The 24063-nt window shown below is 35.9% G+C and overlaps 2 protein-coding genes across 3 annotated transcripts in view; both read right to left on the bottom strand.

The window, feature by feature from the left end:
- Positions 1–6895: 6895 nt before the first annotated feature.
- LOC114533431 (tyrosine kinase receptor Cad96Ca-like) lies at positions 6896–13572 on the bottom strand. Of its 2 annotated transcripts, XM_028554943.1 has the most exons (11): positions 13468–13572; positions 11935–12119; positions 11135–11402; positions 10944–11054; positions 9804–9991; positions 9406–9516; positions 8910–8980; positions 8638–8678; positions 8131–8227; positions 7523–7625; positions 6896–7163 (listed from the first exon to the last, which is right to left on the bottom strand). In XM_028554943.1, the coding sequence occupies exons 2-11, from the start codon at positions 12097–12099 to the stop codon at positions 7080–7082; spliced, it is 1239 nt and encodes a 412-aa protein (XP_028410744.1). In that variant the 5' UTR covers positions 12100–12119; positions 13468–13572; the 3' UTR covers positions 6896–7079. The 2 variants fall into 2 exon arrangements, with proteins under 2 accessions (XP_028410744.1, XP_028410743.1); XM_028554942.1 differs by lacking the exon at positions 13468–13572 and having other exon boundaries at positions 11935–12224.
- Positions 13573–17629: 4057 nt separating this feature from the next.
- LOC114533451 overlaps positions 17630–24063 on the bottom strand; it is an 8546-nt gene continuing 2112 nt past the window's right edge. The window contains exons 4-9 of the mRNA XM_028554969.1: positions 23039–23083; positions 22209–22532; positions 21372–21725; positions 20470–20636; positions 19043–19127; positions 17630–18047 (exon numbers count right to left, since the gene is read on the bottom strand). Coding sequence (XP_028410770.1) covers positions 17809–18047; positions 19043–19127; positions 20470–20636; positions 21372–21725; positions 22209–22532; positions 23039–23083 — 1214 coding nt within the window. The 3' untranslated portion in view covers positions 17630–17808. The remainder of the gene's footprint in view (positions 18048–19042; positions 19128–20469; positions 20637–21371; positions 21726–22208; positions 22533–23038; positions 23084–24063) is intronic.

Genomic DNA, 24063 nt, shown 5'->3' with positions numbered 1-24063 from the left:
AAGTTTTAATTGGCAATTGCAGTGTGTATGTACAACAAATTTTCTATGACATTTTTTTCTTTGACAAGTTTTATTTGCTCGTGCATGTGAACGTGCCAATAAGTTTACTTTGACAGTTTAGTTTGCAGTTATATAACGATGTAATCGTACAGCGATAAACGTAAGCGTGCTAACAGGCGCCATTTTAAAATTTAATTTCCGAATAATGTAATAACGTAAGGATTGTAATGTAATAATAACGTAATTCAGTCTTTTTCTTGTTTCTATCTTTATATGATTCCGAATTAATCTTCCATATATAAACTCCCTCTAAACTTCTGAGCAGTTTTTATCGCCAAAATCAGTCAAGGGTATACGGCGCTAAGGCTAGCTGCCACTGCAAAATTATACAATAGTCCGCTGGTCAAACTCATACAAGTGCTCACATTACTTTGACAAGTTTTCTTTGTTGACTCTTGCACACAAGCGAAATTTGTAATTGACAATTTTTCAAGATCAAGTATACTTGATTTGAACAAGGGTGCTTGTCATAGAAAAAATTGTCAAAGCTGCATGGGCGTACAGACGAACAATTAAAACTTGTCACATAAAAACTTGTCATAGAAAACTTCCTCGTCTGTAAGAGGCTTTTAGTTTTGCATGGGTCCTGATTCATACAAGGAAATTGTCCGATTTGTATTTTTCAATTATATATCTGCATATAGCTATGCCAATAAAAATCTTTTTTGACTCACCCCAGGAGTATAGTAGCTATATAAGTCGGGAACACTATAATAGATAGATTTCAGTACATATATCGAGCAAAACCTCTGTCTCCGTGGCTCTATTCATACAGTCTATAGAAAACACGGTTCAAGGAGGTACAGCGGGCCTTTAGACTGTAGTACTAGTAGCTACAGCCTAATATACGCCAGAGCATTCGTAACTGATTATTCAGAAAAAGAAAATCGCAAATAAAATTCATGAATAAAACTTTAAAGTAATTTAAGATAAAATTAACTATATACATATTTAAAAGAATTCTAAATAAAACTAGATCAAAATTAACTATTCTAATCACCATGCATTTTCAAATGGACTGTTTAAACTCTTCGAAAGTCATAACGATTGTTGTTCTTCCTAATTTTTATAGAAAAGGAGTACTTCGCACGTAAAGTTAAAATCTAAAAAACTTTAAAAAACCTCTGCAATCTTAACATTTAGTCCAAAATCGTCCATCACTTCAAGTTCTTTTCTATGGTTATACCCAAAAGGGACAAAAGCGTTACATATTCTCCAAAGCAATCAAATACTTGTAGATATTTATATCTCGTTGGTAGCTGCTGCGCATGCGCTGCTAAGCGGTTGTCGGACGTACGAAGGATGACGAACATACTCACTCGCGCGCTCGTCATATCTTCGGAAAATTTCGTGAGTTGTTTATTGAGAATTCAAGATTTCATTTTCGTAAACCTCGTACTCAGGGTTTTATTTCCTACGCTCCCTGGCCCCCGCTTTTGCTGCAACGTTGGCCGTGGAGCGTAGGTAATAAAACCCTGGGTATAGTACGAGGTTATCATTTTAGTTGCAAGGTATTTGCAAATTATATTTCGAAGCTTTTGGCGAAAATTATCGTAGGCCAAGGTAAGATATTTTTGCGACTGATTTGTTTATTTCAATCGCTCAATTGTCTATTGTGGTCGAGCAATTTCGATCACAAGCGAATTGACTAATTAATATACGACTACGAGTGAATCGGTCTTTCTTACAAACTTGCCCGCAATCAGGAGTTTTTGTCACCTACGTCCACCTACGTGTTTATGAAGTGCACGAGAATATCAAATAAACCGGAGGGTTGCTCGCACTTATCGTCATAGATTAAGCATCATATGCGTGAAACGGTGAAAGGCTACGTAAAAACTGAACCTAACCAGTGTGTATGTACTAAGTTATTAAAATTAAACCTTTCTATCGGGAAAGTGCATGTGCTGACATTGAACTCAGCCAATGTGCGGGTGTATACAACCATTGCGCTGATATTTTGAAACAAAACGCCTACACCTACTGAACTAACGAATATTAGACAACTATTGTGTTGGCCGTTGGGCTGAGATTATTCTTGAAATTACTTGAAGAAATTTATCGACATGAAGTCAACACTTTGGTTTAGACAAATTGGGCGTTACTATTTAAATTATTGGCCCCAGGAGTGGTTCATATTTTACAATTTTACTGCATGGCTGTCTCAACAGGCTGTGCAGTTTTTTGTCCAGTTTCATATTTTGCAGTCAGTGACCCACGTTGCGAACTTGAGTTTATGTATAAAGTAAGATAAAGACATAAGGTCGGCAACTAAATTTATAATATTTAACATCATTCGTTGTGGCATTTATACATGCGATAGCAAACTTTTTTGCCTGAAAACAAGGCTGAAAATAAGAAAATTTTACAGATATTTTTTTCTGCAAAACAATTCGTGATTCCAAGATTTAGTTTAATTTTTAAAATATAAAAATCTTTTCATGCCACATTCCAAGCCGAGTGACTTTTGGAAATCTTCCATCACCATAGTTACCAGACACAATAGTGAAAAATGGCTGAATTTGACAAAAAATGATATAAAAGTTTTTGAATGCATATATTCATCATTAATTACACACAACAATACAATACCGTGTGTCCCCAAAAAGTACCCTCTATTGAAATCATTCTTTTGTTGTTAGGGGTACTTTTTGGGACACACTCTAGAACTGAATGAAGCAATGAATACCTTTTCTTCGCACGGGGTAAAACCTGAATAAATCAACAATTTGGTGAATTCTCGCTTTCTTTGTGTATTTTCAAAATAACTTTCGAGGTTTGCCGATTAAGAAGTATAGTCCAGGAGTGTTTTTCTCAAATTAATGTAAACGAGATTAAACCTATAATTTTTTATCAGACCACCTTACTCTAATGCCCGTCGGAAAAAGCCACAGTGCGTAACTGTTAAGAATGGAACTCGATGTCTGTCGATGTAAAAAATACATCAATCAAAACGAATCGTTTTCACCTCCTTATCGACAATTAAAACCGCTCATTATTTTCCATAATAAATGTCAAAAATCATTATTGACCAGGTGAAGGGCTTGACTTTAAGTTCATCATATAAATGAATATACTGATATATAAACTATACTCAGTCACAAAGAGACAAGCCCGAGTAGCATAACATTTGTATGTATACATACAGGAAAAAAAATGAACTCAACTTATGAACAAGTATATATCGAAACTTGTCGCATCTTTGACGTGAAAATTTATCTAGTTATCAAATTTCCTGACATTTGGAGCGTAATTCTATACGCTACTGCACTTGCTATCAATATCTGTCTAATATTTACTACATTAATTTTCAACGGTGTTACGGTTGCAACAATCTGGAAGTGTCGGAGATTGAGAGAAATAAAATCCAACTTTCTTATCATGATTCAATCCATGGTGGATCTTGCAAACGGTATTTTCTTTATGACGTTGTCTGCTGTGCTTTTTATGTACGACCTTTCTGGAAAGAAATCTTGTGCAATTCCATTCGTCACTAGAACAATAGGAGCTCTCTTGTTTTTCTATTCAATGGTAGCGATGTCTGCGATGAATTTAGAAAGATATTTTGGTGTTTTATTTCCTTTCATCCACTATTCTAAAGTGACCAAAGAAAAACTTTTCAAATTCTTCATCTCTATATCCAGTTTGGAAACGCTTTTGTATCTTGGCGGCATCATCTCCGTTGGAGGAAAGACAAATAAGTTGTTCTATGCTCTAAACCTATTTTTGTTTCTTGCATTGAGCGCATATGTGCATTTGAAAATTTTCTGGGCAGCTGTTAAGAAGAAATGGGTCGTTGGTCCAGGCTGCGATTTGGGCGACGCCTCAACGACGAAAAACAGGGAAAAGAAAGCACGGTTTATGAAACAAATTAGAATAGCCAAATCATGTTTCCTTGTTGTACTTACGAGCTATGTTTGTTGTCTGCCTGGAATCATCATGTTTGGTGGTATAGCACACTCTGAAACAAGCTTCTCCACATTGACGCTGATGAAATGGTCGACACTTTTGATTATGCTAAACTCAACCTTGAACTCACTGATATTTTTCTGGTTTAATACCGCCCTGCGTAAAGAAGGACTAATATTTATCGGACGTTTATTTATAGACAATCCAAGATGGCGCGAAATCAATAGCCAATGTTTCCGCAGGAGATGACTCGATGATGGCAAAGGAGGTTTCAATATAAATCAGTAAACTGAATCAGTACTGATCAACAAATTGAATAAAAATGTAATTCTTTCAACAAAAATTTAAATGTATAAGGTCCGGTATAACTTGTCAAATATCATTATTACGATGTTTTATAATAGTTAACATCGGAAAACTACATATGAATATTTTGTCACTCATATTCATTGCTTATTTGTTTACAAACACTTATAAAAATATTACATAGTGTTATGAAAAGTATATGAAAAGTAAAGCATGCATGCACGCAGTTGAAATATATCTACTTTCAAATTAATGGCCTGTACTATAAACCGTAAGATGAGTATCTGATTGTTGTCATAAAATTAAAAGTTAAAGAATATTAAAAGTCTATTATATTATTTACAAAACTATGAATTGTAAATTTCAAATGTGAATTTACAGGACTAGCCACTTTTTTGTTAAATCATTTTAGCCAAAAAACAGTACTAGTTCACCTCTTAAAAAGCCTACGAAAGCAGGTCCCTATAGGAAATTATTTATTTGAATTTAGCAAATCAGTTTTGTTTTTTTACAGTTGGGTTTGTTTTAACTGCAATTGTATAACAGATAGAAATTAATGGGGACACAGATTTACTTTACACACTTTAGTTTACAAAGTAGCAAAAAATGTACAACCTAAACAGACGCACGCCTTGTTCGAAAACGTTAATCGTGTCAAATTATTCGGCTCCATTTTGAACTCTTTGATACATCAACGAAAATCACTCATGAATCGTCTAGTGAGATAACACGGGATTGGGAACGATGCCGAATGCCGATGGGAAAATGGTTGATCCAATAAAACTGCAATATAAACTATTGAAATATATATTTTATACATATACTAGCTATATAGTTGCATGCATTGACGGACATGCATACAGGTGCATCGGCTACCAATCACACATCATTAATTTAATTACCACAAGGAAGGGCGGATGTATAAGACGCCGATAAAACGTACTTATATCGATCAACAGATCACAAAAACTATTTAGGTTTATCATTTGCATATAAACACGCTAATGGCTTCTAGGATAACGAGCTTATGTAAATTAACCGTATGCTAAACTAAAAGCATAAAGTTCAGCACGTATTGATTCAAAACATATTTTTTATAGTGTTTTATTACACACAAGGGAGTAAACGAAATGGTAGCTACATCAATGTACATAATATATACATTCGACGAAATGTAGAACGCCGGCAAACAAAAAAGAAATAAGCTACATGCTATTTGCATGTGTATCCAAGGTGAGAAAAAAATTGTCTATTCATATTCAAATTTGCCGCAGCTGCTGTAATTTGACAGAAGTGAAACATATACAAAAATCGTGTTCCCTTTGGCAGTTAAAATGCATTTTAATCGTCCGAGATATATTGAATCGTAGTCAGCTTAAGCCCCTTACAGACGAGCAAGTTTTATATGACATTTTTCTATGTCACAATTGGCAATTGCAGTGAGAATGTACAACAAATTTTCTATGACACGTTTTTCTTTGAAAATTTTTATTTGTTCGTGTGAACGTGCTAACAAGTTTACTTTGACAATTTAGTTCGCAGTTAGCAATGTAATCGTTCAGCGGACAATGTAAGCGCGCTAACAGGCGCCATTTCGAAATTTCCTTTCTGCATGAATAATGTAATAACGTAAGGATTGTAATGCAATAATAACGTCACAATTCAGTTTTTTTTTGTCTTTATCTCTATATCATTCCGAAACGATATCCCATAAACTCCCTCTAAACCTCTGGGCAGTTTTTATCGCCAAAATCAGTCAAGGGTACGGCGCTAAGGCTAGCTAACACTGCAAAATTATACAATTGTCCGCTGGTCAAACTCATACAAGTGCTCACATTACTTTGACAGGTTTAATTTCTTTGTTGACTCGTACACACAAGCGAAATTGGTGTTTGACAATTTTTTCAAGATCAAGTATACTTGATTCTGAACAAGTGTGCTTGTCATAGAAAAAATTGTCAAAGTTGGACGTACTGACGAACAATTAAAACTTGTCACATAAAAACTTGTCATAGAAAACTTGCTCGTCTGTAAGAGGCTTTTAGTTTTGCATGGGTCCTGATTCATACAAGGAAATTGTCCGATTTGCATTCGTCAATTATATCTGCATATAGCTATGTCAATAAAAAAATTTTTGACTCACCCCTGGAGTATAGTAGCTATATAAGTCGGGAAAACTATAATAAATAGATTTCAGTACATATCAAGCACAATTAACCTGTGTCTCCGTGGCTCTATTCATTCAGGCCTCTCTATGTTATGAATATGAAAAATGATAATAATTTATTCACACTTATATTTACATTATTTTTATCAAATACCATGCTTTGAAACCCTAAGGTGCTCCTAGTTTATCCGGGTTTTCATATTCATATTATGTCGTAATTTATCAACGATCTTCTAAAAACCGTTGTCGGTGACAAATGAAGTAGATATTTTTATATATTGATGAGCTTCCGATCATAGACAAAACTGATAAATTATGAATTATTAATTACGGTTATGAAAACCAGGAATTATAAATTGGTCAAAGAAATTAAACCAAATCATCACAAAATTACTTGATGCTGATTGGTAGAGTTTTTAATTTATTTTGTTGCAGAATATACAACTAATGATTTTGCCAACACAAAATGGCGGAAATGAAATTGGCATACAAAAATTGGTCCTTGAGGAATTGAATTAAAAAAGGCCAGACAGTTAAACGAAAATACTGCTAGAAGTACAAAATAATATATACATGCAGGTCTGAATTGTATTCGCAGGGAATGATTACCTATATACGACCGAAACTACCAGATACATCAACTTATGCTTGATCTTTGCAGCTTAATTTCATCGAAATTTTCGTAAAGATGGTCTTCAAATACATTCAAGTCAAGGTAATCCTGGAAACAAAAGAAATTGCAAAATTTGTGAATCAAATTGATCAGCTATTTTCAACGATGTATTAATTTACTAAGAATTAAAACACTCATGGCACGTATGTGTGTAACACGTTGCACGGCACTGTGAATTCTAAACTCCAAAACGACTGCTGAAGCGTTTTTTTTTGCCTTTTTGCCTTTTGGAAAAAAATATTCATGCAGAATCGTTTAGGAATACATTTAAGTTTGCATCCCTTGAAATTTTTAAAGAAACGTTAAGAAAACAAACGCTACCTTAGCCATGCAAGGTTTTCCGTTGTACATTAAAAAATGATCATTTATAATTCTATTTTGACACCTGAGAAAATCAATATGCCTACCTTCGAACCCTCTACCAACATTTCTTTGAAGAACGATGCCATGTCTGAAAATCGTGGTCTTTTTCGCGGTTCGATTATCCAACATTCTTCCATGACGGAATAACTAAAGATAGTAGCAAGACAATTATTTTAAAGAAAATTTTATTGCAAGACGTAGATGAATTATCATTTCAGCGTTTCTCCTGTTGACCTCAAAAAATTATCGAACCAAACACGTACAAAAAAAGGCGTGTCGATGGTAGTCGAAATAGCGACAGGAGACATTCGGCAAAAATGTAAGGTAATAACGATGCCATATAGAATACGCCATAAAATAACCAGGTACCAAATTTCTTTAATCCCAAAACTTTTGACTCACCTTGAGTATTAGTACTTAGCAAAAATCTGATCCTCTTATTTCTTAATAATTATATGGATCGCTTGTGATCAATACTGTTTATATTAAGTCTAAAAATTCTTTCATATTTAGCAAGTTTTCTAGATAAATTCGTTTGATCTTTGCTTCTTCCTAAGCAGTCAAGCACCCTCCTAGTTAACTTTTGAAAAAATTATTCGCAAAATTATTTTCAATAAACGCGGCGACCCCGCGTTTTCTATTGTGCACTTACATCTCAACCGACAAATGCTTGGGCCTCGGCATTCTGTAGCCACTTTCAACTAAGTCTGGAACATCTTTCCCTTTATATCCCGGGTATGGAGAATCACCTAAATTAAACAATAAAGTGTTTATATTAGTTACGAAGTCAGATTTAAACGTACGTATACGTGAACAAAAAAAATACCCAGGCTGACTGATTATAAGAATCGAAAATACGTATTTAGATCATTCTCAGTAGAAATAATGGACGGGTTTCCAAAAAAATTAAAAACAAAATGTAAGCAATTTTTTTTATTTGAAACGATCTTTCTTTAACTCTTACACCTACATTCTAAAAACTCACTAAAACGCATTTTCCACTACGCGAGAATTTTTTTGGGCGAAGCGAAGTGGAACCGACATCCGAGATCGTGATTCGTGAAAATTTACTGCGGGTTTTTATTTTTAAAGAAAATATGGCTGGTAAATATTCAACTTAAATTTTACTTATAATTATACAATTTTGTTAATTTCTTACCTATGGTAAAAATTTCCATTAGCAAAATTCCGTAGGACCACCTTGTATAAAAGAAAAAATTAAGACTGTTTAAGAGCACTATTATTTTTTGTAAGCAGGGTAGACAAGGAACGCTATGACTATAAGTATAAAGTGCTGCAATTATTATGAAATTAAATTTTAATCCGTCCGACATAAATTGAAATCCCTCCCCACCTGAGAATCCCACCCGAGAATGTTATGCATTTTTTCCTCAATAAAATACTAGTTATAGAGCAAATAACTCTTCTTACACGTCGCTCATGGTGGTACATTTTCCTGCAAATATATCTTCAGGAGCCATCCATTTAACAGGAAGACGTGCCTACGTCAAAGATGTCAAAATTAAAGTAAAACGTCGCATCGCACGAAAATTATCGCTCGTGGAAAACCGGGCGCCTTAATGTGGTTAAAGTGCCAACATAGCTGCATGTGTTTAGACCTCTGAGAACGAAAAGAGTTCACGCATGATGCAATTTTGTCCTGCTTGCGTTACTGAAGTCTGAAAAATCACGTAAAATCAGAAAAAAGGTGTGCACAACAGTAGAAAGATTAAGTTTACTGAAATATTTACTGAAAACCGTTTACGCAATAACCAAAGATTTTAAGATGTTATATAGGTATAAGTTATTAAGTCATATCGTAGCCCAGCGAAGTTTTTGTTCAAGAACCTGTATGCATGTGTTGCTGCAGTAAACAAAAAATTCCCGAATTTAATAATTGACTGTATCGTAATAACTCGTAACAAACCTTTGATTCTCTGTCGTAAGACCCCTCCCTTGCCAAACCAAAATCTGACACTTTGCAGACATTGTGCGCTCCAACAAGAACATTCCTCGCTGCCAAATCACGATGGATTATCTATAATGTGAGAATTGTTAGGCATAGAATCGCATGCAGCAACTTACTACAAAGTAAGCACTACGAGCATTAGCGTACGAGAAATAAGGATGTACACATTCACAACATGACTAGAAACCAGTCGGGCATAAGCCGAAAACCTAAATGTACACCCCCCCCCTAACTAAGCTTTTATACCTACGGCCACGTGTTTCTGGATATCCTGGCGTTTTTATAGACAATCTTGTGAACTGGTATTTTACCATTTATAGGCTTATCCTCTACTTCCATGGTGAAGGCGGTATTACCTCATTTTGGGCGAGAAAAGTCATTCCATCAGCAACCATCCATGCAAAAGACAATAGATCATTCTCTGTCAGCCTTGATGTTGGAACATACTCTCCAGTATTATAAGGATCTTTATATCCACGGGATTTTCTGAGATAACCCAGAAGATCTCCACCAACCAAGTACTCCAGTATTAACAAATACGGTTCTGCGAATAACAAAAGCAAATTTAGCTATGACGACTAATTTTGCTACACGGCGAGTCTCACGTACCGATGCATTGAATACAATCATCAGTGGCGTCACCAGCATCTATAGTATGGAGTTTATTATCTACGAGTCTACGACGCGGTAAGCTCGACGTTGTTAGTCAATTATTTTGCTAGAAATTAGCTACGGGAAGTTTTTACGCTGCCATTACTTTGAAATAATCATACAAACGTTTCAATTGTGCTAAGAACCTCCGATGTCTAGCTAACATTGCAGTTTCATATAAGCTATTAAACAGCTATCACATTGCCGCTGCGTTTATTTCATCGAGAATCCGTAAAATGCCTCATTTGAAGGCATCGTAAAAATGACAACGCTGTCATGAGACCACAAATTATGCATAGCTATTGTCCCGCGTGTTTTTGCAATGCCAATATTTTGGTGTTCACTGACTGTGAAAACAATGATTTTCTAACGACATGAATAATGATAATAACATAAAATTCGCATAGCAGGACTAAATCGTCAGGCTGGCTACTACTAATAGTGGGGGAGAGACGTATTCATACATTCACGTTCACTAAACCTAAAAGCAATCAATTTGAAAAGAAGTGAATATTGTAAAACACGAATATATGAATACGTCCCCCTCACATATCAAGCTGGTGACGCCAGTGACTGAAGCTTGGTTTTTTCGCTAAGCAACATGAATAGTGACAAAGTAACAGATATGCAATTAAAGATCTGACTAGTTTAATCACCAGGCCAAATAAGAGAACTAGACTAAGTTCTTTCATGAGATTTTAATGACACAGCGAAGTCTAATGTCGTTTATGCACATGCATGATTGATTGAAAATCATGCAGATGGCGAAAACAAAGCATAAAATGTAAATTGGTAGCAGTGACAGTTGCGGTAGAGAATTACTGAGAATACTGTAATCGCAGTACCAGTGGAAGTGCAGCAGCCCAGAAGTTGTACGACGTATGGATGTGGCTCTAGCTTCTTCATCACGTTTAGTTCATTTAGAAAATTTGTACGATCCTTCTCGTCTGTGTTCTCTATGTTGTCAAGAAATAGCAGAAATAAGTAGAAATAAATTAAATTCACGACGTTACTGTTTTGAATGCCATAACTGTACCTTTGAGAGTCTTCACAGCAACAATCCCACAATTGATTTGATTCATGGCGTGCAAAGGTAAAATCTTCGCTTTGTTTACAGTGGCAAAAGTGCCTTCACCCAAAATTTTAAGAATCACAATTTTGCCTTTAGGAAACTCCCAAAAGGCATCATCTGATCGCTTGATCTGGTGAGAAGTTCTTGAGCCGGAACCAGGAGTTCTATTTGTTCTTGGTTGACCATTTACTTCACCAATCTCTGGTCCCATTTGCATGGTTGCACGTCTAACCTAAATGCAAAATGTTTTCGTTGAGTTGCATGTGACTTATGCAACTTTTTACAATACACGCCGGAAGCTTGACTCGTTCAACTTCATTATAGTAGCGATATATCCACATTCCTCGTGCAAGGGCATGATTCGTAGCAACAAAATTTGGAAATTTCTGATGCATTTAAATATATGCTATAAAAATGCTCTGACAATGTTCAATTGGAAGAAACAAGACATATTGCTATAACTTTTTTATTTTGAAAACGTTAGCCGATTAAAGTGACCGCATAATTTATTCTGCTGCACTCTTATATTAATCATCCTCGCTCATTCAGTCAGAGGCATGGTTATAATTCTTCTTCAGGATTACGGACAATTGAAACAGGTCAGCCAGCCCGACCTGTTTTAGTCCCGTTATGCAAAAAAGTTTCCATTCAATTAAGACAAAAATAACAACATTTGGCTACGTCAGTCTAATAAAATCAGCAGCCAATTAAATGATACGCGATACTTCGAAACTAATATATAATTAAATTTGAGGGTACCATACGTTAAAAACATCCTTTCTTCTACATTTCATCCAAACAAAGAACGCTAAAACAACCAACGCTCCCAATGCCACAATCACTGCTATTATAAACGGGTAGTTTTCTAACGACCACTTATTATTTTCATCATTAACGATTCCATTAACACCAGTTGTTTTTGGCTCCATTGTCACATTTTTTTCTGCATCTAGGAAAATATGTTTGACTCTATACGCATTTCCCAATGATTTTTTCAATGAAAACAAAATTCTTTTATTCTCCACCATTAATTTCTTACTGTGTATCACTGGATTTTTTTATTCAAAATCCATACTATGGGCATATGCCACTGAGCTATATTAAATTCCTGGAGGACCGGCTCGCGGCCAAATCGTGTCGCCAAAAAGATGGCGGCGAAGTTACCGAAAAATGACGAGCCGGTCCTCCAGGAATTTAATATAGCTCAGTGGCATATGCTACACCCATACTGCTTCCATACTACATCCATAGTCATGGAAATGAAAATATTTTAAATTTCATTTTCCTTCCTATATTCTTGACGTGGATGATCCTATGCGAATGCCTAATGCTTCATATTCACACTTCTAATGTTCACATTTGAGAGAGAATTCTAATCAATATAACCACAATAAAATATTGCATACGTTTATCATAATAATTATAAACAAGATCAAGTTTTTTGACACGCAATATTACCTTTACATACCAGAAGACTACCCAAGCGATAACTGGGGGGAGATAATGGCACTACCACTTTCTAATTTCTAATTATAGTATCATTATACAGGTTCTAAAAAAATCCAGTGTACAGAAAAAGATAAGAACTGGCATAAATAAATCAATATCTCCCTCCGTTCCTAACCCATATCTTGAAGGCCACACTGGGGGATTTCGGGGACACTAAAAAAATTCCTTTTGCGTCTATCCGAGCGAAAAACTGGATAGCGCATAGTTGACCTATTTGGTTTGGTATTTGTACTGGGATGGCGTTCGCAAAATATATTTTGGTGAGATAAATTGATGAACTAGAGGGAAAGTTTCCAAGATCGGCGGGCAAAACTACAGCGATAATTGAGAAGGGGGCTTTCCGAAATACGTATGTAAAAAAGAAATCTGCCAGGAAGAACAGATTATTTGAATATTCAATCCCCCCTATATTACGCTAGTTTTGCCCCTTTCTAAGATAGCTCGGGGCAAAAAATACTGACCATAATATACCCAGTTTATCCTTAGCCCAGCTAATATCTCTATTCATTAGTGAACTGACAGACAAACCATTAACCTCAAACTCAGCATGAGCTCGCAAAGGGATATATAATGATTGTTTACTTACAAGTCTGAGACTTGTCATAATAATTATTATGGTAGCAAGCATAGTTTAGCTAAGCTTTAATAAACCTTTAGTGACCATTATATAAATAAGCAATGTTGTGTTTGTTTCATCTATAGCCACATCCAGATTCTCGAGAGGATGGCTAGATTTATATTAAGATATTATCGATTATTAGTGAGTTCTTATATACAGGTATTCTTACCGCCTTCGTTTGTTGCCTGTCAAAGTAAGTTATAAAACCTATTACGCATTACAACGTATAGGCCTACTGGACGTCCTGTTTGTATTGTGAGCTCGATCTCTAGTTTTTCACAATAATTTATCAGAATTATTAGAATCAGAAATCGTATATATATATAATACATAAAGGAAGTTTGCTTCGTCTTCCGGTACTCAGTCTGACCTGATGCTATTGGTTTTTAGCTGTCAATCTAAATTATTGATTTTTTAATCGAAGCCGTCCGTACATTCTACTATAACTTCGCTCCTCTATAAAAGACTCTTACCGAACCAAATCAAATATTGTTAGTAATCAATAATCGTTGAAAAAAATGTCTATAGGGCAATAATGTATTGTATACGTAAATTCAATGTTAAATTTCATGTAATACACCATGTAATTATATATCTGGTAGAAAACAGAACCTGGTGTTGATTTTAAACTCACCCAATTAGATTTGAAGTAAAAATTGTTCCACAGTTGAGATCTTTTAACACATAAAATCGAACAGACGCTGAGATATATTTGCTACTAGCAGCTTTATGGAACATAACTATTACTGATGTAAATAACAAGGCATATATTTATGCGCATAGATATTATGTACCCCATGGCGCTAAAATAAATCTTTGTTTCTGCAAATGATCGACATTTTTGAAATTTTTCTTCAAGCAAACAACATCGAGCTTCGAAGAAGTCGGGCAGGAGACTAAGGAACTTGGTTTTTATTGAACTGACTGATGTGAAACGATTTAACTTCCTGCAGTATAATAGAACCATGCAGCAATAAATGGAAGACTTGCATGTTAACGAATTTTTTGAATTTAAAAAAATCTTCGTCGAAATTCGATCGGAACTTTTGAATTTTAAAACTGGTGATAACCAAGTGACTCGTTGTAACATGACTATACAGCAGAGAACGCTGATTTTTAAAAAAAATTTTTTCCCTTGCAGCGCGCCAAATTTACCGGCTGAATTTTCAACCGGAGGCGGGGCATTTATATAAATTGCGTGATATTTGCGAGTTTGACATCCCGATCATATTACACGATCGCGAGGCCTCCAAATACAATGTAAAAATACTGAAAACGAGATCAATAAAGGATACCATTCAATACGGAGCAACTGAATGTGGTTTCGAAACGATCAGAGACCAGCAGAGGCAGGTTGCAGAAGCCGTAACAAGATTCAAATTCCTCCAAGGGAAACAAGTCTGCCTCTCCACTCCCTCTCTCTCCGCCATTTTCCTCGCCCGATTTTAGGGTGCAATTATACTAATTTTTTAGGGTGCCATTAAATTTTTTTAGGGTGCCATTATACTAATTTTTTTAGGGTGCCATTATACTACTTTTTTTAGGGTGCCATTATACTAATTTTTTTAGGGTGCCATTATACTAATTTTTTTAGGGTGCCATTATACTAATTTTTTTAGGGTGCCATTAAAATCTCTTAGGTTGCCATTATACTAATTTTATATCATCAAGGGGCAGACTTGAGGCAAGTCTACCTGCCATGCTATAGCAGCGGAATTACAACGAAATTGCAAATTGAAATTACCTTGAAAATCGCCAGCTTATAGCGTTACTGATTATAAATAGGCGAAAATGAACAGATTTTACTTGCTGGTTATACTTTGAATTTCGTCTTCATATTTTAGGTATATTTCAAAAAGTATTTATAATTTTGCACACGATTTTGGCAAAAGGCTAATCGTTAGTAGTTCTCTATATATCTGAGTAGTTGAAGATGAAGGTTCCAGTAGATTTCAGGGTTTATAGTGATAGAATAATAATGAATAGAATTTTAAATCAAAACAATAGGAATTTCACACTCGTCGGATGCTCGGGCGGCGATCGGTGTACCCTCGTAAAGCGCTCATAATGTCTTCCACGTGTTTTGAAATTTTTTTTCATAGGCTCATGTTTAGGTCTAACGAATCTTTATGAGTAGTTTGAGAGCATGCAGCCCAATCCCATGGAGCAAGGTCTCGTTGACTTGCCACATTCAATGCAGCAAACACGCACTTCGGACGTAAAAATTGTAAAAAGGCTTTACGCCCGCAATTTTTTGACCAGCGCTTACAAAATTCCCACCTCTTGTTTGCATTTTGATAAGGCAACTGTTTAGTTGCTTACCATTTCCTGTATAATTATTTCACCTAGTTCGTTAGTTGGGCAACTATATTCACCCCTTTCTTTCCCCTCTCGTTCCTCCTCTCATTCCTCCTCCTCCACTGTCTCATGGGTTGGACTACTAGTCACCCCTGTCCATTTCCCTCCCACTGTCGGATTAGTTTGGCTACTAATCACGCTTGTTCCTCTTGCCCACTGTCTAGTTTGGCCGTTAATCACCCCTGTTTCTCTTCCCCGGCAATTGTTCTTTAGTTTGGCTATTAATCACCCCTATTCCTCTCCCCCCACTGTCTCAATAGTTCAGTGGGCTACTAGTCAGCCGTGCTCCTCTTTCCCACTGTCTCATTAGTTGGGCTATAGTCACCCCTGTTCACACCCACTGGAACACATAACCACTTACGTCTATACCTGAATGTCATGTAGCTTATATTGATTATACATCGTTCCTCTTTTGTCGCTCCGTTCTTAATTGTATCTGTGTTGTTTAAAAGGTATCGACATGTTTGTTCATGAACAAATAAATGTGTTCATTTTACTTTGTAAATGTTTATAATTTTATATAAAATAGTTCCCGAAATGAAAGTGACATAATTTGCTAACGTTCTCAAAAAATGCAAACTTTCTGCCGTTGGGACTGTTTATATGGGAGCCGAGATCGGACAGCGAAACAAGCTCGGACAGTGAGACAGCCCGGTAAATGGGATAAACTTGTCCTGTGTTTATATGAGAGGATTTCATCCCGCTTGTCTGGATAGAAATTTTTTACATGGCTTTAATTGGCTTTGCGTTTAAAGTTCACATCACATTAATATCAGCATCTATTACAGTACATTTCCACCGTTTGTTGGTTTTTAGCCTAATGTTCCAAAATGTGTAAAGAAACGCTGAGAAATATCAAAATTTACACAAATGGTTCCACCTCGGCAACCGGGCCAGCCTGCGTATCCATATAAACAACGCGCAGAGGTTTTTATTAGGAATTGTATTCATAACCGTGATCTCGCTATAGATATCCGGTCGAAATATAAACAGCCGCCTAATTAATCAGGACGTTGCAGATTGTCTTTCTTATTTGCCATCTTGAAAAAAACGTAAGAAAATTGCCATACGACAATATTTCACATATGAAAAAAATGTATGTCCAATGAAATTGCAAGTTAATTTACTCGGTGAGGAACGATTTTTTTTTATAATTCTACTGTGCATTGATTTCTATACACATATAGCTAGAATTACAAATTGTAAGTGAAATGCTGCGAGTGGATACACGTAATGCCCTTATCTTCACCCATGCAGTCATCTCTTGGGTAAAGTCTTCAGGATAGTAATGGCAATATTGCGTGTCAAAAAACGTGATCTTGTTTATATTATGGTATTAAGATGAAGGTTTATACAATATTATATCTTGGTTATACATGCTGATGAGAATTCTCACCCTTTTGATTAAACGAGCTTTTAACTGACACAAGCAACGTGCACATAATTGCGAATACGAAGCATTTATTTACGCATTCGTATAGGATGAAAGCGCATTACTACGGTATACGTGTGGTGAAAAAGTCCTCCTGACAAGAGGTGCACTGATGCATGCACGTAAAGATTCTAGGGTTGCCATAGCAGGGTCATAACTCGACGATAAAATAAGTAAGTGCGAAGGAAGACTTGGACATGGGTATTTTAGATCTCTGACAAAACAAGCAAATATTGATACTTTTTGATCGATTTTTTCCATACTTAAACAGTTACACCAAACAAACATGCCACTACGGCCTTTTCGCTTTGCGACAAAACAGCATGTAATTTATTATAATAATTATATAAAATTATATATATATTACGGCTATATAAATCCATTTACTATAATGTTTCGTACGGCTCTATTCAGAGCTGTGCACAGCAGGGGGAGGGAGAGGCCCCCCCCTTGATAAACACTGAAGTTGTAATCAGTAGCGTAGCCAGCCTGTCGATTTGTCCCGCTATGCTAATATTTTGGTGTTAACTGACTGTGAAAACAATAAGTTTCTAAAGACATGAGTAATTATAATAACTCGAAATTTACATAGCAGGACAAAATCGTCAGGCTGGCTACACCACTGGTTGTAATCTTCATTTTACTATATTAACTTTAACTACAAAAAAGTCGTACTACACCGCTGGCAAAAATTCCTGCGTACGACCCTGGCTCTATTTTCTATTTTAAAAGTAAACCAGCATTGCTGTTCGGTGTACATCTTACAGAACTTTGATTTTTCACATCCATCCACTGATGTGTTTGTTCATACAATTCATAAACTTTCTTACAATTTTTCCCAACAGATAAAATCCTTGATCCTCCGACATATTTACGGCCACCAATGTTGTTTCCAGATGCACCATCGGCCCAATAGTAAGCACAGCGGTCCAAGTTAAGATAATAGCGTATCGGTTCTTCTACAAACAGAAATTAAAAGTCTTAATAGAGCTAAACTTTTGTATAGACCACATGAAGTCACACATGACGAGCTACGTAAATAGCCGCCATCTTGGGATAAAAAACGCGGGAAATTAACTAGTATTTTGATTCTTTTAAAGCAGCTGTCTTGTACTCAGATATGGTGAAAACATGTTTATTTTACATTCGCTGACTGTTGGAATGTTGAAAGATTTGAGAACTAGAGCTACATGCGGATGCTGTAAGTTGCCTATATAGTAAAGACGTGACCTAAGTTTAGCTGTGCTTAATACGTACATTCATAAATTTGAATAAGCACCCTGTTATACGCGTATACGATAAATTTTTCTCGCAACCTCAAATGCAAATTCTATTTTTAAAAGATGTATTTAGCGAAGAGTCTTCAAAATGTAAGTGATAGACTAGGAACGCCTATATGGCATGTATAATAAACACAAAAGTTACATCTCTCAAAAGTGGAATTGTCTTGCAAGTTGCAATTAAATGGCAGCCATATACAACGAGGCTAAGTGGTATGATTGTTTTATAATGTAGCTATACAAATTAAATACTATTTCATTAGCAAAATAAATATTGCATAAAAAATTTTACTAGAGCAGTTATTGATTCAATTTGAATCAATGTTTTGTTAAGTGAACAGGTGAACTAAATTAAATTTAAAAGCCCGTTTTCGTTAACTGAAAAAGCTTTTTGTCCGTTTTACTGACTCCTAAGTATTTTTTTTTTTAATTTCTTTGAACTGCGCTTTCAAAAAGTGTTTCAGATTCATCATTTCTGAGCAAAACTGTCGTCCATATTGCTTTTGCCACTTATCATATAATTAAGTAGCTTTATTAAATAACATGTATATAACGTGCGTTCTGATTGGTCGAAGCCCGTGTTTGGATCCGGCCACCATTAATTAATCGTTCATTACCAATTACATTCTCTGATTGGTTACGTCTTGAAGAAATGAAGAAAGCCAAATGCTTACCAGCGCGAGTGTTTTTTTTAAACTTGAATCCAACTTTATCCTGGAGTTTCTCCCAAGTGAATTCGATGCCATGAACATTATATGACTAAAAAAATGGAGATTTGCAAGAATTTAATTTTTACAAAACTTCACAAAACAGCAGCGTTTGGAATATTTTGTTATGGTCAGAAATGCAAGCGGGTAAGTGGTGAGGTGTATGGGCTCCGGCGATTCAGTTTTAGACCAGTCCTCTATTTGCGAGAAGGACAATATGGCGATTGTTTTATGTTATCAACCAACCACACAATCTAATACAGATACAGCCCTGTTATAAACAAACACAATTATAAAAATTGATACATAGTAGATAATAAAAGAAATGACGAACTTATCGATGCTGGCGACGCGACTTAGTTCGAATAGTTCTAAAATATTGTTGAATATATTTAGGTTATTACATTGTATCATATAGCAAAAGTTAAAAGAAAATAATGGCGATCAAAAATCACTCTGCGAAATTGATGAATTTCATCGCCTTGGGGAACACAAAAAACCAAATTGCAAGATTGTGGGAAACACATTTACATGTGTTTTTAAGCTTATAAAATGCGATGTAAAAAAAGCTAGAGCCTTTATGAGCCTGATCTGATGTGGACATTTGCCGATGTTCGCCGGCAACGAGCAGAAACGTGAACCGTAAGCTACCCCAGGTATCAATAATATGCTAGGAATAATTTCATATACTTTCCTATACGATGACCATCATAAAAATATTCTTTCTCGGAAACATACTTGGGCATCTCGAGTTGCCCTCAAACTTTCAGTAATTAGAGATCGATGAAATTGATGATGTTTTAGACGTGGACAAACATGACTTCTCAATTGTGGGTTATATAGAAAACAAATTTTAATGATTCGGCACTCTTTCCCAGAGGCGATTTCATATTGGCTTCTTAAATTAGCAAAAACTCGTTCATGCTTGGCCTACATTTCTGGCCATGTGCAGTCTGATTGGCTGTTGGAGCGGGTGGAATTTAACAATTATCTCACCAATCCGAGCGAAACTTATTTGTTTCGTTTTCCTAAGAATATAATTTATCCAAACTTTTAACTAGTAGTTTATATTTCTTAAATCTTAATATAGCGAACTAAATGGTTATCAGGGAAGAATCGAATTTAGGTAAAATAAACGAATATGGTTTTTGTTCCTTGTTGCCGTTGTTGCATGAGCCTGACTACATAATTATAATAGAACCGAACGTTACCTTGGGTAAAAGAATAAATACTTCTTTACTGTTTTGATCAGTCCGGATGGAAAAATCTGCGGAGGGAGTTCTAGCAACGGTTTTTATGGTTCTAGCCTCCCCCCCCACGTTTACTGCACTATATATGCATCTGCGCACCATGCACTTTCAACTTCAAATGTGCCCTAAGTTCTCCATTCTTACCCTCAGCTGGTTTACATCCACGTAAGAGTAATACAATATATGATCCGGGATAGATCCCCGACGACAAAGCCAGTAGCGGAACATTGATCCCGGGACTAACCACTGATAAATAAGGCATATAATAAGGCCAAGAGCAAGAACGGTGGAGAGAGCATATCCTTTTAGTCCTAGAGAAAAGTACGCCATAATTCAGAGTAAAGAACAACGTTACGCAAACGTAATTACAAAGGTCATAATTGAAAATTCTGGCAACTGATTGGTCGAGCGACCTCGGATTATTACGCGATAATCACCTAAGCGGATTTTTCAAAATGGCGGCGAATTCTTTTTGTCAACGTGACAGATGAGGAAATACGTTATTTTGACGAAAATACTGTAGCTCAAAGCACAAAAGAAGTGAAAAATTAGGCATAAAATTAAAGGTAAAACTTCTTCGTAGAATGCTTTTTTTGCCAAAAACATTGTTTATTTGAATCGCTGTAAAACTGTTGAGATAATTGTTTACGTTTATAAAACATTTTCTACCACCGCTTCTTTTTCAGAAACCACCTTTGTAATTATACTAAAACAATTATTGACCTCAGGCTCGGTGAATATCGCCGAATAAAAACTTCGACTTCGTCTCGGTTTTGCGATCTTCACCTCGAATAATTGTAAATTATACTAAATTTTTTAACCAAAAACCAAGATTTAACCAAAAATCCAAAACCAAGAGCCAAATCAGTTGGTTCTGAGTTCTCAATTTTCATCCACGCGAGTAATTTTAGATAAAAAAATGCTATATATAAGTAGTGGATAATGCTACCCAGCTGGAAACTATAAGGTCACAAAGTCTGGTCACTTTCAATCATATCACTCAGGAAAAAAATAAGTGGAATAGAAGCAAGTGCATGGAAACTTACTTCCCCAAGTCTTTTTATTGGCGATCTTAATCTGCTCTTCTGTACTTTTTTCGTACCAGCCATACATATCTTCAATCTCTTCTAACAATTCTCTCCTGCTTACATCAAGTACTATACACACAAAGCACTTGACTAAATGAGTATCATCAAGCATCTTGGTGCTCTTCTTCGATTCTAAAGCCATGCCTAACAACACATGTTTCTTACGAAGGAAAGATCCCGCAGGCATGTAAGTTTGAGGTATAGCTTTACCAGGATTATCAGTGGATGCATAAATTCGTTCACCATTCTCAATGCTTCCTACAACTTTGACGTTAACGATGCCAATAACGCAGACCGTGTCTGTCTTTATAACTAAAAGAAGATATAATATAAAGATTTATACTGGCTGCGAGTTCTGAATTCATTACAGTCAGGCCAGGCTTTGTGATACTCGCGCGCATGTTGCGCCATCTGAAAAATTACATGAAGAAACGCCGCAAAAACTACAACATAATAATCACCGATGATTGAGCCTACAAGTAGTTTGATCGTGTCCAACACGCAGAGAAATATAGGAATAGGAAAAATGGAATTGTGCTAAAGGATAGGATACAGGAAAAAATGGGACTGTGCAAAAGGATAGGATATAGAAAAAATAGAATTGTGCAAAAGGATAGGATATAGGAAAAATGGAATTGTGCTAAAGGATAGGATATAGGAAAAATGGAATTGTGCTAAAGGATAGGATATAGGAAAAATGGAATTGTGCAAAAGGATAGGATATAGGAGAAATTGAATTGTGCTAAAGGCTGACAAATAGACCATGTGTAGCTTGCAGTTGATATAATTACTAACCTGGGTTAGCTGGTTTATGCCCAGCCAACCAATGAGAACGGCTGATAACACCAGCATGTAACGCATTATGAACATTATCGCTTCGAAGACGTTGAATATATGTTTCACCCGATTCGCTTTTGTAAAACCCGACAATGTCGCCTTCTTTAAGGTCATCGTAGTTATCAGGATCTCTTAATGTCAAGTGATAAGCCAGATCAGCTCTTCCTGTTTCGACATTAAAATTTCCATTGACCCTAACATCTTTAGCTACCACTTTATCAACATTTGCTGTTTTCGCATCCAACGTGTCGACCAAAATTTGTCGATAGTGTCTAACGGAACCTGGATGGAACAGATTATTACAACCCGTTTTCCACTTGGCAAATCTACTCGCGCGACGCGAAGCGACATCTGAAATCCGGTGATATCATTGATTCATGAAAAAATTCACCACGAATTAAGTAAAGTCGCTTCCTACGTTTTTTCAGTTCGCGCAAATAAATTCGCCTAGTGGGAAACGGGCTTTAATTCCAATCATTCACGTCTTCTCAAAGATACATAAAAGTGTAGTGATGGTTGGTAAAACGTTCTACGCATGCTTGGATTATCTCGTTGTCTCGAGCGAGATCCGAACTCGGTTTTTTAGGCTTCTTTTGATGGGGCGCTGACCTACTTTCAGTATATACATATACACATACATACGAACATTAATAATATCACATTATCATGTAATAATTGTATTAGAGTGGTTTACTGTAGCATGCACAAATTAAGCATTCAGTGGTATTATAAATATAATCAAAGGACAGCGCAAAAAGTCCTAACAGAGTTTATTAAACACTATTTACCGTCGTCAAATATTCCACTGTCGGCCACCGATTCCCCAGGAGAACCTAAACCGTAAGACAAAACAATTAATTTCATCAATGTTCTCGAGATATGTTTGGAGAATATTTTAAATCCACGCAAGGTATCTATTAGCACCATGTAGAAATGTTTGATATTGCCGCGTCGTTAGGAGGTCATTTGTGGGAAAGGGTTTATATTTTTAAGTTAAATATATCTGTAATGACGGGCCCGAAAATACGTCTTATATAGTTCAAATATCTGGATTTGTCACGCTTAGTGTAATGCAAAAAGATGAATGAAAATCGTATACTCGAGAAACGCAAATCGTGGAAATGTAGGAAAACGGTGCCTAAATAGACAAAGGTTTCTAAACAATTAACAAGAATTAAACAAAGTTTCCGGTGTTTTCACGAGTTTTTTCTGTATGATAAGATGCATAGCTATTCCCTGAAAATGTTTCTAAATTGCCTCAAATGACGAAACGGTGATTCCTTGTAAGTTAAAATTGGAAAGTTTGGTTGCAGGTTGCAAAATATTGGTTCTGGTCCATTGGTACCACAACCAGGGCTATAGCCAGTCCTATAGCTCTCAAACAGGGCGGTTCATAATTATTCCCATATTCATGTTTACAAATTATAAGAACAATAACTTTAATATCAATCGGGCATAACACGACCCCCATCTAATCACGCTTCTAATTAAGGCTCAAATTAAGCTTATAATTAAGCTTCTAATTAAGCTTCTAATTAGGCGTCTCATTGAGCCTCTAATTAAGCTCTAATTAAGCTTCTAATTAACGCCACAAAAGCTAACGAAATCAATGTTTCACCATCAAGAAAATTTATCAGCTAGAAAGCAATGAGCATCCCCTATCGTCACACAGAACGACAATAACAACATTCGTATAATCAAACATGAAAGAAGAAGCACATCCAAACTGAAAAAAACGTACGTTTTATCCAACGTACAACGATTCTTCATCTAAGGAGGGCATATTATACATGCAGTAAAAGTTAAAAATAAT

The sequence above is a fragment of the Dendronephthya gigantea genome, unplaced genomic scaffold (genome assembly GCF_004324835.1).
Source record: "Dendronephthya gigantea isolate DGI-Jeju-01 unplaced genomic scaffold, DenGig_1.0 000090F, whole genome shotgun sequence".
NCBI classification, from domain to species: Eukaryota; Metazoa; Cnidaria; class Anthozoa; order Malacalcyonacea; family Nephtheidae; genus Dendronephthya; species Dendronephthya gigantea.
Note: the sequence above shows the minus strand (reverse complement) of the source record. Positions and strands in the feature narration are given on the sequence as shown.